General features: G+C 41.1%; 1 protein-coding gene across 3 annotated transcripts in view; it reads left to right on the top strand.

Annotated features, from left to right (window-relative positions):
* Positions 1-10,545, top strand: part of LOC139375977 (retinoic acid receptor RXR-gamma-A) — a 28,189-nt gene extending 17,644 nt beyond the window's left edge. For 2 of the 3 annotated variants that reach the window (XM_071117970.1, XM_071117968.1), the window contains exons 3-10: positions 2,483-2,630; positions 4,833-5,012; positions 5,170-5,330; positions 5,526-5,655; positions 5,916-6,048; positions 6,685-6,776; positions 7,030-7,135; positions 8,608-10,545. In XM_071117970.1, coding sequence (XP_070974071.1) covers positions 2,483-2,630; positions 4,833-5,012; positions 5,170-5,330; positions 5,526-5,655; positions 5,916-6,048; positions 6,685-6,776; positions 7,030-7,135; positions 8,608-8,755 — 1,098 coding nt within the window. In that variant the 3' untranslated portion in view covers positions 8,756-10,545. The remainder of the gene's footprint in view (positions 1-2,482; positions 2,631-4,832; positions 5,013-5,169; positions 5,331-5,525; positions 5,656-5,915; positions 6,049-6,684; positions 6,777-7,029; positions 7,136-8,607) is intronic. The other variant, XM_071117969.1, reaches the window with a different exon arrangement.
* The last annotated feature ends 4,522 nt before the right edge of the window (positions 10,546-15,067 follow it).

Genomic DNA, 15,067 nt, shown 5'->3' with positions numbered 1-15,067 from the left:
CATAGTCACTTTAATAACTCTACCTACATGTACATATTACCTCAACTAACCGGTGCCCCCGCACATTGACTCTGTACCGGTGCCCCTCTGAATATAGTCTCGCTATTGTTATTTTACTGCTGCTCTTAATTTCTTGTTCATTTTATTTCTTATTCTTATCCGTATTTTTTGAAACTGCATTGTTGGTTAGGGGCTCATAAGTAAGCATTTCACTGTAAGGTCTGCACCTGTTGTATTTGGAGCATATGACTAATACAATTTTATTTGATTTGAGCATGCCTGTATAGCACAGCGCATACATCCCTCACTGTCAGAATAATGCAGTTTTAGGAGGATGTTCTCATTCTTAATGATCAGACCTGGGTTCAAATAGTATTTGTTCTATTTCTAATACTTTAGCTGGGCTTGATTGAGCTTATCTGGCACAATGGAACCAATGGAATAGTCCTTAAAGTGTAAGCCCCGCCCCTCTGGCACTCTAGACAGGCTCAATCAAACTCAAAGTATTTCAAAGAACATAAATACTTCATGGTCTGATAATGATCGGCAGGCAGCCTAGCGGTGGGCCGGTAACCGAAAGGTTGCTAGTTTGAATCCGAGAGCCGACTAGGTGAAAAGGGCACTTAACACTAATTGCTCCAGGGTCGGCATCTATAATGGCTGATCCCTGGCCGTGACCATATCCTCTGAGGGATATGCAAAAAACACATTTCCATTTCACACCAACACTTGTACATGTGTAAAACAGGACAAATATAAGTAACCCCTATTAGACCTTTAGATGGCCCAGAGTGGCTTATAAAGTTTCCTTAAAGAGCAACTGAGCACACCAATTGGCACGTGTGTTTTTCTGTTGCTCATTTGAAAAACAAGTTTTCAGTCTTGGACGTGTGTTTTCTGACCGATACAGTTTGGTTAATGATGTTTGTCCCCCATGAGACACTGTAGATACCTGCCTATTTCACTTCCTCAAAATCCCCAGAATTAATCTAAGATAACTCAAGAAATCTGTAATTTATTTTGACGTTTTTGCTGAGGATGTTTTAGTTGCACGATTTGATATCTAACCAAGGTGTTTGGTGCAGTAGTTCTCATGTAAAAAAATGCACAATGTGTTGTCTTATGTAAACAAAGTCGGAGCTGCTGAGCAGGTCTGCCTTACTGTCTATGCTATTGGATAGAGAGCAGTCACCGCAGCTGGTCACCCCATGATAGTGGGCAAAGGGACATCGTCAAATCAAAACCCAACCTTCATTTACCCTTTGTTACGCAAAATCTTTCCAAACTCCGTTTTAGACCAGACTGACTTTATTACAAAAATTACCCTATTTAGACTTTATTGTAAATTTAGACACTATATTAACTGTTTATGACTCATATCGATACCACATAGGCCATTTTCAAAGGGATTAGTTGATTTTAAAAGCAGTCGCTCTTTAATGACCAACTACCTCCCTCTACTGCTCTCATGTGGAACTGCATGTAACAGGTTTCAATTGAGTGTTTTCAGTTGAGTTCGATTAGAATTCAAACTGGTATCAGCAGATATAATTTTGTGCCCTTCCTTAAGAACCTTGTGTCCATGTTGACTGTGGGTGTTCGCTGAGAGTAAACATTCAAAGTGAACTGCTACTTCCTCACCTAGAGGGAACAGGTCACATGACAAAGGAAAAAACACTTCCGATAAGGTTGTAAGGTGGGAGGGGGAGGCAGAAAGGACAAGGGAGGAGTGAATACAAACACACGTTAGCACACCTGGGGGCTATTATGTTTGAATGATGCACATTGATTGACATGGGTGCATACACACAAATACACTGAGGAAGGCACTGACTGTGTAGCTAATGCATGGTTGAAATAGTACATAGCTCATCTGTAAATAGCCCATCCCATATACCTCATCCCCATACTGTATTTATTTATTCATCTTGCTCCTTTGCACCCCAGTATCTCTACTTGCACATTCATATTCTGCACATTCTACCATTCCTGTGTTTAATTGCTATATTGTAATTACTTTGCCACCATGGCCTATTTATTGCCTTAACTCTCTTATCCTATATCATTTGCACATGCTGTATAAAGATTTTTCTACTGTATTATTGATTATTTGTTTCTTTATTCCATGTGTAACTCTATTATTGTTGTATGTGTTGAACTGCTTTGCTTTATCTTGGCCAGGTCACAGTTGCAAATGAGAACTTGTTCTCAACTAGCCTACCTGGTTAAATAAAGGTGAAATATATATATATTTTTTAAATAGGGATGTTGTCATAGAAAGACTGACATAATATATCACTCACTGTGATCTTTGCTGAACCCGGAAGTGCTGAGTTCTGTCTTCAACAAAACTGGGAAGCTGCAAGTCGGTGACTTTTTACTTTTGACCTTTGTGATACAGTGGGCAGTTGGCGAAAGTGAGACACCCACACACATTTCCCCATTAACCCCCTCTCTGCTGTCGATGTCCCCCTCTCTGTAGATGAACTCTCTGAACAATGTGAGCAGCAGTGAGGATATCAAGCCTCCTCCAGGCCTAGCTGGACTGGGTCACATGAACAGCTACGGCTGCATGAGCCCAGGGTCCATGTCCAAGCACATCTGTGCCATCTGTGGGGACCGATCCTCAGGTAAAACACAACAGGCCCTAGACTAGACCATACTATAATGTAGCAGGTTACCAGACTAGACCATACTATAATGTAGCTGGTTACCAGACTATAATATACTGTAGCTTGTTACCAGACCATACTATACTGTAGCTGGTTACCAGACTATAATATACTGTAGCTGGTTACCTGACTAGACCACACTATACTGTAGCTGGTTACCAGACTATAATATACTGTAGCTGGTTACCAGACTAGACCATACTATAATGTAGCTGGTTACCAGACTATAATATACTGTAGCTGGTTACCAGACTAGACCATACTATAATGTAGCTGGTTACCAGACTAGACCATACTATAATGTAGCTGGTTACCAGACTATAATATACTGTAGCTGGTTACCAGACCATACTATATTGTAGCTGGTTACCAGACTAGACCATACTATATTGTAGCTGGTTACCAGACTAGACCATAATATACTGTAGCTGGTTACCAGATTTGACCATACTATACTGTAGCTCGTTACCAGACTAGACCATACTATAATGTAGCTGGTTACCAGACTAGACCATACTATAATGTAGCTGGTTACCAGACTATAATATACTGTAGCTGGTTACCAGACCATACTATACTGTAGCTGGTTACCAGACTAGACCATACTATACTGTAGCTGGTTACCAGATTTGACCATACTATACTGTAGCTCGTTACCTGACTAGACCACACTATACTGTAGCTGTTTACCAGCTTTGACCATACTATACTGTAGCTGGTTACCAGATTTGACCATACTATACTGTAGCTGGTTACCAGATTTGACCATACTATACTGTAGCTGTTTACCAGATTTGACCATACTATACTGTAGCTCGTTACCTGACTAGACCACACTATACTGTAGCTCGTTACCAGACTAGACTATAATATAATGTAGCTGGTTACCAGACTATAATATACTGTAGCTGGTTACTAGACCATACTATACTGTAGCTGGTTACCAGACCATACTATACTGTAGCTGGTTACCAGACTATAATATAATGTAGCTGGTTACCAGACTATAATATACTGTAGCTGGTTACCAGACTAGACCATACTATAATGTAGCTGGTTACCAGACTATAATATACTGTAGCTGGTTACCAGACTATAATATACTGTAGCTGGTTACCAGACTAGACCATACTATACTGTAGCTGGTTACCAGACTATAATATACTGTAGCTGGTTACCAGACTAGACCATACTATAATGTAACTGGTTACCAGACTAGACCACACTATACTGTAGCTGGTTACCAGACTATAATATACTGTATGTAGCTGGTTACCAGACTATAATATACTGTAGCTGGTTACCAGACTAGACCATACTATACTGTAGCTGGTTACCAGACTATAATATACTGTAGCTGGTTACTAGACCATACTATACTGTAGCTGGTTACCAGACCATACTATACTGTAGCTGGTTACCAGACTATAATATAATGTAGCTTGTTACCAGACTAGACCATACTATACTGTAGCTGGTTACCAGACTATAATATACTGTAGCTGGTTACTAGACCATACTATACTGTAGCTGGTTACCAGACTAGACCATACTATACTGTAGCTGGTTACCAGACTAGACCATACTATACTGTAGCTGGTTACCAGACTAGACCATACTATACTGTAGATGGTTACCTGACTAGACCATACTATACTGTTGATGGTTACCTGACTAAACCATACTATACTGTAGATGGTTACCAGACTAGACCATACTATACTGTAGCTGGTTACCTGACTAGACCATACTATACTGTTGATGGTTACCTGACTAAACCATACTATACTGTAGATGGTTACCAGACTAGACCATACTATACTGTAGCTGGTTACCTGACTATAATATACTGTACTGTAGATGGTTACCTGACTAGACCATACTATACTGTACCATAGTTTTTCCCCTTGACAAGTTACATGGTTTGGAAGATATTCCTTCCCTACTACTAGTATACCATACCACCTTCATCAACATAGCTACAGGATAACTAAGCCAAAACATTTCCTTATGAAATGCTCCATCATATTATATCCCCTCACTAACAGCATTAACAGAATGATAACATCCAGAGAGAACCACACAACAACAGTTAATTTACATTAAGAGGTGATCTGATCGATACATTATTGATCTTCTATATATTCCATGTTCTTCCAGGGAAACACTATGGCGTGTACAGCTGTGAAGGCTGCAAGGGCTTCTTCAAGAGAACCATCAGGAAGGACCTCAGCTACACGTGTCGAGACAGCAAGCAGTGCCTGATCGACAAGCGCCAGCGCAACCGCTGCCAGTACTGCCGCTATCAGAAGTGTCTGGCTATGGGCATGAAGAGAGAAGGTGTGTGTGTGTGTGTGTGTGTGTGTGTGTGTGTGTGTGTGTGTGTGTGTGTGTGTGTGTGTGTGTGTGTGTGTGTGTGTGTGTGTGTGTGTGTGTGTGTGTGTGTGTGTGTGTGTGTGTGTGTGTGACTCCCATGTTTGTGTGTTCCTCTGCGCAGCGGTGCAGGAGGAGCGTCAGCGGGGCCGGGAGAAGAGTGATAATGAGGTGGAGTCTACCAGTAGTTTTAACGAGGACATGCCTGTTGAGAAGATACTGGACGCGGAGCTGGCTATCGAACCCAAGACTGAAGCCTATATGGAGGCGAGCGCAGGCAACTCTGTAAGCAAACCTCCCTCTGTCCATCCTTCCGCCCATCTCTCTCTCTCTCTATGGACAGATCTCCACTACGTCAAATCATATTCGTTGTCCTGAATGCTTGAGGTCACTCTACACATGTCTATTTGTTCCAAACTCAGTGTCCTCTTTCATAGCTGATTATTGAATAGTCCATGTGTGTCTCTGTCTATCTGACAGAAGAACGACCCGGTCACCAACATCTGCCAGGCAGCAGACAAGCAGCTGTTCACCCTGGTGGAGTGGGCCAAGAGGATCCCCCACTTCTCTGAGCTGCCCCTGGACGACCAGGTCATCTTATTACGAGCAGGTAGGCTCCAGCTACAGCACAGCAGATCACCATGCCTGTTCACACACCATAGACACCTATTGATTCATCTAGTGCATTGATGGAAATATTTACTATGAGTAGTGGTGGTAGAACAATACAGTATATTTTTGCACAGAGCTGTTTCCTTAGCACACCCTTACCCCTCTGGACACGTAGGTAGTTCTAGTCTCAACAACATAGTCACAATTCAAGTTAAACTCACCAGTTAACCACAGTGTGTATTTCTCTCTCTCTGTTAGGTTGGAATGAGCTGCTCATTGCCTCGTTCTCCCACCGCTCTGTGACAGTGAAAGATGGTATCCTATTGGCCACGGGGCTCCACGTACACCGCAGCAGCGCCCACAGTGCCGGGGTGGGCTCCATCTTTGACAGGTCAGAGAAAAATACTTGAACAGTATAACCCCTTGACATGTGTAATATGGATACCATAGTAACGCATAGCCCTCACCACAGGTGGCTGGTGGCTTCTTCATTGGGGAGGACGGGCTCATATTAATGGCTGGAACGGAATCAATGGAATGGTATCAAACACAGCAAACACGTTTCCATGTGTTTGATACCTTTCCATTCACTCCATTCCAGCCATTATTATAACCTGTCCTCCCCTCAGCAGCCTCCTGTGGCCTACACTATAGCTTTATCTTATGTAATTTTTTATTTTACCTTTATTTAGCCAGGCAAGTCAGTTAAGAACAAATTCTTATTTTCAATGACGGCCTGGGAACAGTGGGTTAACTGCCTGTTCAGGGGCAGAACGACAGATTTGTACCTTGTCAGCTCGGGGGTTTGAACTCGCAACCTTCCGGTTACTAGTCCAACGCTCTAACCACTAGGCTACCCTGCCGCCCCATGGCTAGAAATGTAGCCCTGGTATTTCTACAGTAGTAGAAATGTCTTTAATGATAGTTTGTTGAATATCTATAGATGGAATTGCAAAATAAAGGGTGACCATGTTTTTTTCCCTTGACTTGTTTTCAGTGTATTTTCTTGCTGTGTTGTGGTCTCCAGGGTGCTGACGGAGCTGGTGTCTAAGATGAAAGACATGCAGATGGACAAGACTGAGCTGGGCTGCCTCCGAGCCATTGTTCTCTTCAACCCAGGTAACTACCATCATCATACAAGAGGCGGCTCGTCCAGGGAGGAAGAGGAGGATGGTCATCCTCATTCATTTTAGCATTAAAGATTGTTGTCCAATTAACTTATATTTTTTTAATAATTTAATGTTTTTAACTCACCGACCACCATATATTCGACTTTAGAAATACATTACAAATACACTTATAATAAATTTCACATACTGTCTACTGTGTGCACAAGGGTAAGTTTCTGTCTATGAATGTTCTTTGCTTCCAGATGCCAAGGGCCTGTCTAATCCTACAGAGGTGGAAGCCCTGAGAGAGAAGGTGTACGCCTCACTGGAGTCCTACACTAAACACAGATATCCGGAGCAGCCTGGCAGGTCAGTGTCTCACAGTCACACTCTCCTTCAGTCTTATACATTTTCTGCTCATTTGGGCTCATTTGGGGCTGCATTCAATCCCTATTGTGGAAGTATCCCAGAAGACCCACGCTAAAATGTAAAGGACATTTCAGAATTAGCCCGACACATTCAACCTTTACCGTGAATGCAGTCTTTGCAAACGCGAGAACATTGCATTTCAATTTCAATCGATCTCCCACAACACAGATTTAATCCAATCCCTAGTCTCGGTAAATGACACACTCATACACACTAATGTCCAGTCATTCAACAGTCTCATGTGTCTGACTCTTCCTACTATATGACACTGCAGCTCTTTAAAATATCACACTTTACTCTACCCATATAGGCTCTAATTTTCCCATATTCCTTCTCCGCTAAGTCTGACTTAAAGACGATAAATCGTAATTCATCTTCATGGTTTGCGTATTCCATTACACCTTTACTCCACACACAGAGATGCGTACAAAGCTCTCCCTCGCCCTCCATTTGGAAAATCTGACCATAACTATATCCTCCTGATTCCTGCTTACAACCAAAAATTAAAGCAGGAAGCACCAGTGACTCGGTCTATAAAAAAAGTGGTGAGATGAAGCAGATGCTAAACTACAGGACTGTTTTGCTAGCACAGACTGGAATATGTTCCGGGATTCTTCCGATGGCATTGAGGAGTACACCACAGTCACTTGCTTTATCAATAAGTGCATCGAGTACGCCGTTCCCACAATGACTGTACGTACATACCCCAACCAGAAGCCATGGATTAAAGGCAACATTCGCACTGAGCTAAAGGGTAGAGCTGCCGCTTTCAAGGAGTGGGACTCTAACCCGGAAGCTTATAAGAAATCCCACCATGCCCTCAGACGAACGATCAAACAGGCAAAGCATCAACACAGGACTAAGATCGAAAAGATTTGGCATGGGTCCTCAGATCCAGCTTTACAGCTGCACCATTGAGAGCATCCTGACGAGTTGAATCACTGCCTGGTATGGCAACTGCTCGGCCTCCGACCGCAAGGCACGACAGAGGGTAGTGCCAAGCTTCCTGCCATCCAGGACCTCTCTACCAGGCGGTGTCAGAGGAAGGCCATAAAAATTGTCAAAGACTCCAGCCACTCTAGTCATAAACTGTTCTCTCTGCTACGGCACGGCAAGAGGTACCGGAGCGCCAAGTCTAGGTCCAAGAGGCTCCTAAACAGCTTCTAATAACTCTACCTACATGTGCATAATTACCTCAATACCGGTGGCCCCGCACCTTGACACATTGACTCTGTACCAGTACCCCCTGTATATAGCCAAGCCTCTTGGCTTGTAAGTAAGCATTGCACTGTAAGGCGTTGTATTCGGTGCATGTGACAAATAAAATTTGATTTGTTAAGGCTTTAAAATTACACCCCAGACAAGAGTAATCAATCCTCCCTCTTCCCTCTTATCTACTTTCTCCTGGTTAGATTTGCCAAGCTGTTGCTGCGCCTGCCTGCACTACGCTCCATCGGCCTCAAGTGTCTGGAGCACCTCTTCTTCTTCAAGCTGATAGGAGATACGCCCATAGATACTTTCCTCATGGAAATGCTCGAAGCGCCGCACCAGATCACATGACACAAGTCTTACCCATTGTAAATACCCCCTAAACCCAATTCCCAGATCCCGTACCCCAGAGTACAACTGCTATGAAGTCAAACTTGAGAGTTCTTCACTTGCATATTTTGTACCGAGCACAATTAATAATGTGAAAATAAAAAGTTTCTATTGGTATTTTAAGAAATGCAACACTGTCAAAGGTGAATTTTAAAGAGGATTTGTTTTTGTAAAAAGAAGAGTATTAATTATCAGATCTAGCAACAAATGAATGCAACATGTCTTATTTTATTCAATGATGAACGGTATGAAATACAATGTCACCAGAATAGAATATCTGTGCAAATAGAAAGACAACTTTTAACATAATAAATTGCTTCAAGTCTGGTCAATTCATTCTGTCAACCTTTATTCTCAGCCTCAATTAGATTTTTATTTAAAGTACAGTTACAAAATAGGACAACAAAGATAAATCACATTCTTTAAACATACTCTATGTAAATACAGTATGTACAGTTGAAGTCTGAAGTTTACATGCACTTAGGTTGGAGTCATTAAAACTAGTTTTTCAACCACCCCAAAAATGTCTTGTTAACAGAACTATAGTTTTGGCAGTAATATTTCCAACAATTGTTTACAGATAGATTATTTCACTTATAATTCACTGAATCACAATTCCAGTGGGTCGGAAGTTTACATACACTAAGTTGTCTGTGCCTTTAACACAGCTTGGAAAATTCCAGAAAATTATGACATGGCTTTAGAAGCTTCTGATAGGCTAATTGAAATCATTTGAGTCAATTGGAGGTGTACCTATGGATGTATTTCAAGGCCCTACCTTCAAACTCAGTGCCTCTTTGCTTGACATTGTGAGAAAATCAAAAGAAATTTGGAGAAATGTCCTCTGGTCTGATGAAACAAAAATAGAAATGTTTGGCCATAATGACCAACGTTATGTTTGGAGAAAAAAGGGGGATGCTTGCAAGCCAAAGAACACCATCCCAACCGTGAAGCACGGGGGAGGCAGCATCATGTTGTTGGGTTGTTTTGCTGCAGGAGGGACTGGTGAACTTCACAAAATAGATGGCATCATGAGGAAGAAAAATATGTGGATATATTGAAGCAACATCTCAAGACATCGGTCAGGAAGTTAAAGCTTGGTCGCAAATGGGTCTATCAAAATGGATAATGCATACTTCCAAAGTTGTGGCAAAATGGCTTAAGGACAACAAAGTCAAGGTATTGGACTGGCCATCACAAAGACCTGACCTCAATCCTATAGAAAATGTGTGGGCAGAACTGAAAAAGCGTGTGCCAGCAAGGAGGCCTACAAACCTGACTCAGTTTCACCAGCTCTGTCAGGAGGAATGGGCAAATATTCACCCAACTTATTGTGGGAACCTTGTGGAAGGCTACCTGAAACGTTTGACCAAAGTTAAACAATTTAAAGGCAATGCTGCCAAATACTAATTGAGTGTATGTAAACTTCCGACCCACTGGGAATGTGATGAAAGAAATAAAAACTGAAATAAATAATTCTCTCAACTATTATTCTGACATTTCACATTCTTAAAATAAAGTGGTGATCCTACCTGACCTAACACAGGGCATTTTTACTAGGATTAAAAGTCAGGAATTGTGAAAAACTGAGTTTAAATGTATTTGGCTAAGGTGTATGTAAACTTCCGACTTCTACTGTAAATACATTATGTGTAGGATGGGAGAAGAAACCTAGCAAAGATTTGAACAGAACCTCACTCAGTCAGTTTGTTATGCTATAAACTTGCAATAAACTCAATGGTATGTGGTAACATCATGTTCTGTGTCCTATTGTAATCTCCTTCCCATATGTGAAGTAACCTATTAAGAGAGAGCACAAGCAGCGTTGGAAAGCCTGAGAATGTCAAATGCGTGGAAAAGCTAAATAGTAGTAAGACATAGAACCACAGTTTATTTTATAATGTCAGTGGACCAACCAACAGCTCTCCCACTTGCCATACATCATTTTGTGTTGCATTAGTGAAATTGTGAAATACTATCTAATTATTCTCTTGAAATTAGAGACTTACCTCATAAAACGTCTAGGTTACACACAAAGTTGACATGTGTGTCTCGTTTAGTATTGCTCTTTTAAGTGACAAAATATGTAAATGCCATTCGGTAGCTATTTAATCTCTTTATAACACATATTTCATCCCAACAAGTCATTGCACATCTCCTTTATCAAGTATTTATTAAGTGTCCATTCAAGAGTGTTGGAGCAAAAAGAACAACTGCGGTCTGATTTTCATTAATTCATTCCAATGCCAGCCACCCTTTACAGCAACGATACTCTAATTGGGCCAGGAGTTCTTCCTGACTTTGCAAAAACTCTGGGCCCAAGTTATAGGCTATAATAATAGTAATATTTGTCCCATTTCGCATGTATTAATATGCATGCATGAATTGGAAATGTAAAAAATTCCACCCTCGGAGTGGTGTCACAGCCAAGGTATGCCATTATCAACGGCTACCCTGGAACAATTACGATTACGTGCCTTGCTCAAGGGCACATCAACAGATTTTTTACCTTGATGGCTCAGTGCTTAAAACTTGCAACCTTTCTGTCACTGGCCCAATGCGTTAACTGCTAGGCTATCTGCCGGCCTATATCTCAGAGCCCAGAGATTTAATTGACCAGATCTCAAGAACAAGACAAATCCTGGCCCTATCCATAGTACCTGGCTTGAGTTCCACACTAAATGATGCCGTACAGTATAGCAGATCATGGTTAGTTCATAGGAACTCTGGGCAGATCAGACTGTAACCATATCATTCTCGTCACCCACGGTGAGTCCAGTCCAGAGGCAGAGAGAGACAAAGGTCATGGCTAGCTGTGGAAGTCTTGCCAGCTTGTGTTCCTGTGGTCTGTAGGCTGACAGCTGGGTAGTATACTAGCCTAATAAGGCCTCCAACACAGCTCCTACAAACCACCTTTTACAAGACTCTGAAATCAAGAACTACAACATAATGTTCACAGAACTGAGAAAGAATTTGGGGTCACAGAGCAGGGAGTCGTCTCAGTCAGTCCCTTTGTAGGCATCAACCTTCAGTAAGATTCAGCATCTTCCACATGTTAACCTGCCGGCAGGTAGCCTAGTGGTTAAGAGCTTTGGGCCAATACCCGAAAGGTTTCTAGTTTGAATCCCTGAGCCGACCAGGGTAAAATCTGTCGATGTGCTCTTGAGCAAGGCACTTAACCCTAATTCCTCCTGTAAGTCACTCTGGATAAATGGTAAATGTGGGGCTATACATTTTTGATCTAGTGAACTCGTAAAATTCTGATTGTAAGATTATTGGTCAAAGAGGATGTTTATGTGAAGCCAAGTGCATGTGTGAACATGGGTGTGTTTAAGAATGCTCTTTGAAGCACTCACTATTTTCCAGTGTGTAACGTGCTTAAGTACAAATACTTTCAAGTACTACTTAAGTCGTTTTTTGGGGTATCTATACTTCACTATTTCTATTTATTTTTTAAACTTTTACTTTTACTCCACTACATTCCTAAAGAAAATATTGTACATTTTACTCCTTACATTTTTCCTGACACCACCCAAAAGTACTCGTTACATTTTGAATGCTGAGCAGGACAGAAAATATTCTAAATCACACCCTTATCAAGAGAACACCCCTGGTCATCCCTACTGCCTTTGATCTGGCAGACTCACTAAACACAAATGCTTTGTTTGTAAATTATGTCTGTTGAAGTGTGGCCCTGAAAAAAAGAAAGGAAAGGTTGCTTAATATAAGGAAATTGAAGTGATTTATACTTTTACTTAGCATTTTTGATTTTTGAAGTATATTTTAGCAATTACATTTACTTTTGATACTTATGTATATTTAAAACCAAATACTTTTAGACTTTTACTCAAGTAGTATTTTACTTGGTGACTTTCACTTTTACTTCATTTCACTTTCACTTCATTTTCTATTAAGGTATCTTTACTTCTACTCAAGTATGACAATTGGGTACTTTTCCCATCACTGCTATTTTCATTCTTGAAACATATTGCCTCGGAGAGACGGTTTGAATAATACCTACATGTTCGTCGGTGGGGTAGAAGACATTACCTTAGAATAGAACCAGGAGAGACTATTCTTTCTTGAAAAGTATATTTTGTTCCAAACACTGAAAATGTATCAAGAGGCAGGGTCACACAAAAAAAACATTTTCTAAAAAAAATAAAGCAGCAATTGACACTTGTTTGTGTGTATGTATTGATGTGTGCCTTTTTAAAAATGTATGTAGTTCTGTCCTTGAGCTGTTCTTGTCTAATGATGTTCTGTATTATGTCATTCTGTTTTGTGTGGACCCCAGGAAGGGTAGCTGCTGTTTTTGTAACAGCTAATGGGGGTCCTAATAAAATACCAAATGGTAGTGAGAGTAAGTGCTGTGTTTCGGTGCGCCTCATTGTTATTGTAGCGAGATCAAATCACTGGAAGATCTCAGGGGTATACTACAAAGCAGGATCAATGAGTTAGCCAGCTAACTTTGATAAACAACCAGAAAAAACTGTTGATTTTCTGGTTCATTAAGGCTAAACTTAGATGTGTGTTTTTGGTTGTTGACTCAATTAGACCATGCCCATTTCAAGCTTAAATAAGAAGTTATTTCAGAATATTTAAGCAGGTGAGCTTGCTAACTCATTGATCCTGCATTGTAGTATACCCCTTGTGTTGTACACAGACCTACTCAGAGAGATGAACGCCACAATAAAGGTGTGCTGAATGATTTACATTCAAATCACTGCACACTGTTCAGTTGCTACATTATCACTTAGGTCCAGAGATTTTACTGACCACATGATCTGACAAGGGAAACCTTTAAGAGCCCTAGTACTAGCCAGAGATTACCTATTATATTGGCACTATCATAGAGTTCTTCCTGGTTATAGAGTAATTGGTTTAGTTTAGTCATGATTGACCATGTTCCACTAACCTACTGTAAGGAACACTAGTCAGAATGTAGTTAAAATATCACCAAAAAAAACAGTTATTTTTGTTTGGTAATACAGTACTAATACATCAGTTTGAAGTTTGGGCCCTGAGAGTGAAAGCTTGATCATACACTGAGGTACATTGTGAATCACGAGAACAATTCAACCTTTTAACCAATTGAGGTTGTCAGGCGGACTTTAATTTAATTAAGATGATAAAAACCAATCAGTGTGTTGTTGTTGGAGTCCACACAGAGTGGCGGGAACAACCATGCAGGTCTGGTTATTAATATAAAGAACATAGTGTTTTTTGGGGACCCTTGAAAAGCAAGGTCGTCACCTCACTGTGATGTCACCGGTGTCTATTCCCACAGATGCTCTTTCAGTTTCTTATTCCACGCCTCAACACGCCTGGCCAGGTTAGTTCTACTTCCTGTGAGTGAGGAGGAGGTCTCTGCATCATTTGTGGTTTTAATTGTGTCTGTATTTGGACTAATAAAAATATCCTGCGGTAGCTGTCACTCCAAAACCAGCCCTATTCACACTATATAAAGCCCATAGGAAGTTAGGGAGAGCAAGGTGAGTCGACTGCAGTTGACTTGTGTGAAGGTGATTGGCTTTCTTTGATCTTTTTCTCTATTTCAGGGACCTACCAAGCATAACATGTGAAGAGAACATTGACAATTAGTTATGGTTTGATTATTTGAATGTAACTTTGTAACACTCCTTTATGGATAAAACCAAAGAGGAGGATGCTTTTTTCCAGTTCATCCTACTGAGTTGGACAAAAGGTATTTAATAGTCTTCTTTTTCTATTATATTAGAGACAAACTCATGATGACTGCATCGTCACTGTTGGCTGCCTTCGTGGTGGCGACCCGTGCTGCTCTTCTGCCATTCTCTGCTGCTCAAGGTAAGAACCCATTGTCTGGTACAGGGGCCACATTATATGCTGAATATGTGACACTGTTAATGCAACAGTTCTGTAAGTCACTTTGGACCTTTTTTAATGGTAGCATTGAATGTACAGTAGTAGTTGTTTTTGAGCTCATCCCTCCCCATCGCTGTCGTCCCAACCTGCAGACAGCTGCAGTGCTAGATGTGGTGAGCCATTTGCTCGTGGTCAGCCCTGCTAGTGTGACGCCAGCTGCCTCCCTCATGACGAGTGCTGCAAGGACTTTGAGGCTCTCTGCACTTCCGGTAAGACTGATGCTATTACTATGTCTTTATTTAAAAGTCAGCATGGTTATTCATCAGAGTCTGTATATATGCATGAATGTAAACATGTGATGATGTACCTGAAACTCAAACTATGTGACAGGCCAAGTCATCCATCAATGGTGTAGTAGAGAGGACC

This window comes from Oncorhynchus clarkii, chromosome 20 (assembly GCF_045791955.1).
Source record: "Oncorhynchus clarkii lewisi isolate Uvic-CL-2024 chromosome 20, UVic_Ocla_1.0, whole genome shotgun sequence".
Taxonomy (NCBI): domain Eukaryota; kingdom Metazoa; phylum Chordata; class Actinopteri; order Salmoniformes; family Salmonidae; genus Oncorhynchus; species Oncorhynchus clarkii.
The sequence above is the reverse complement of the archived record's forward strand: the minus strand, read 5'-3'. Positions and strand labels throughout refer to the sequence as shown.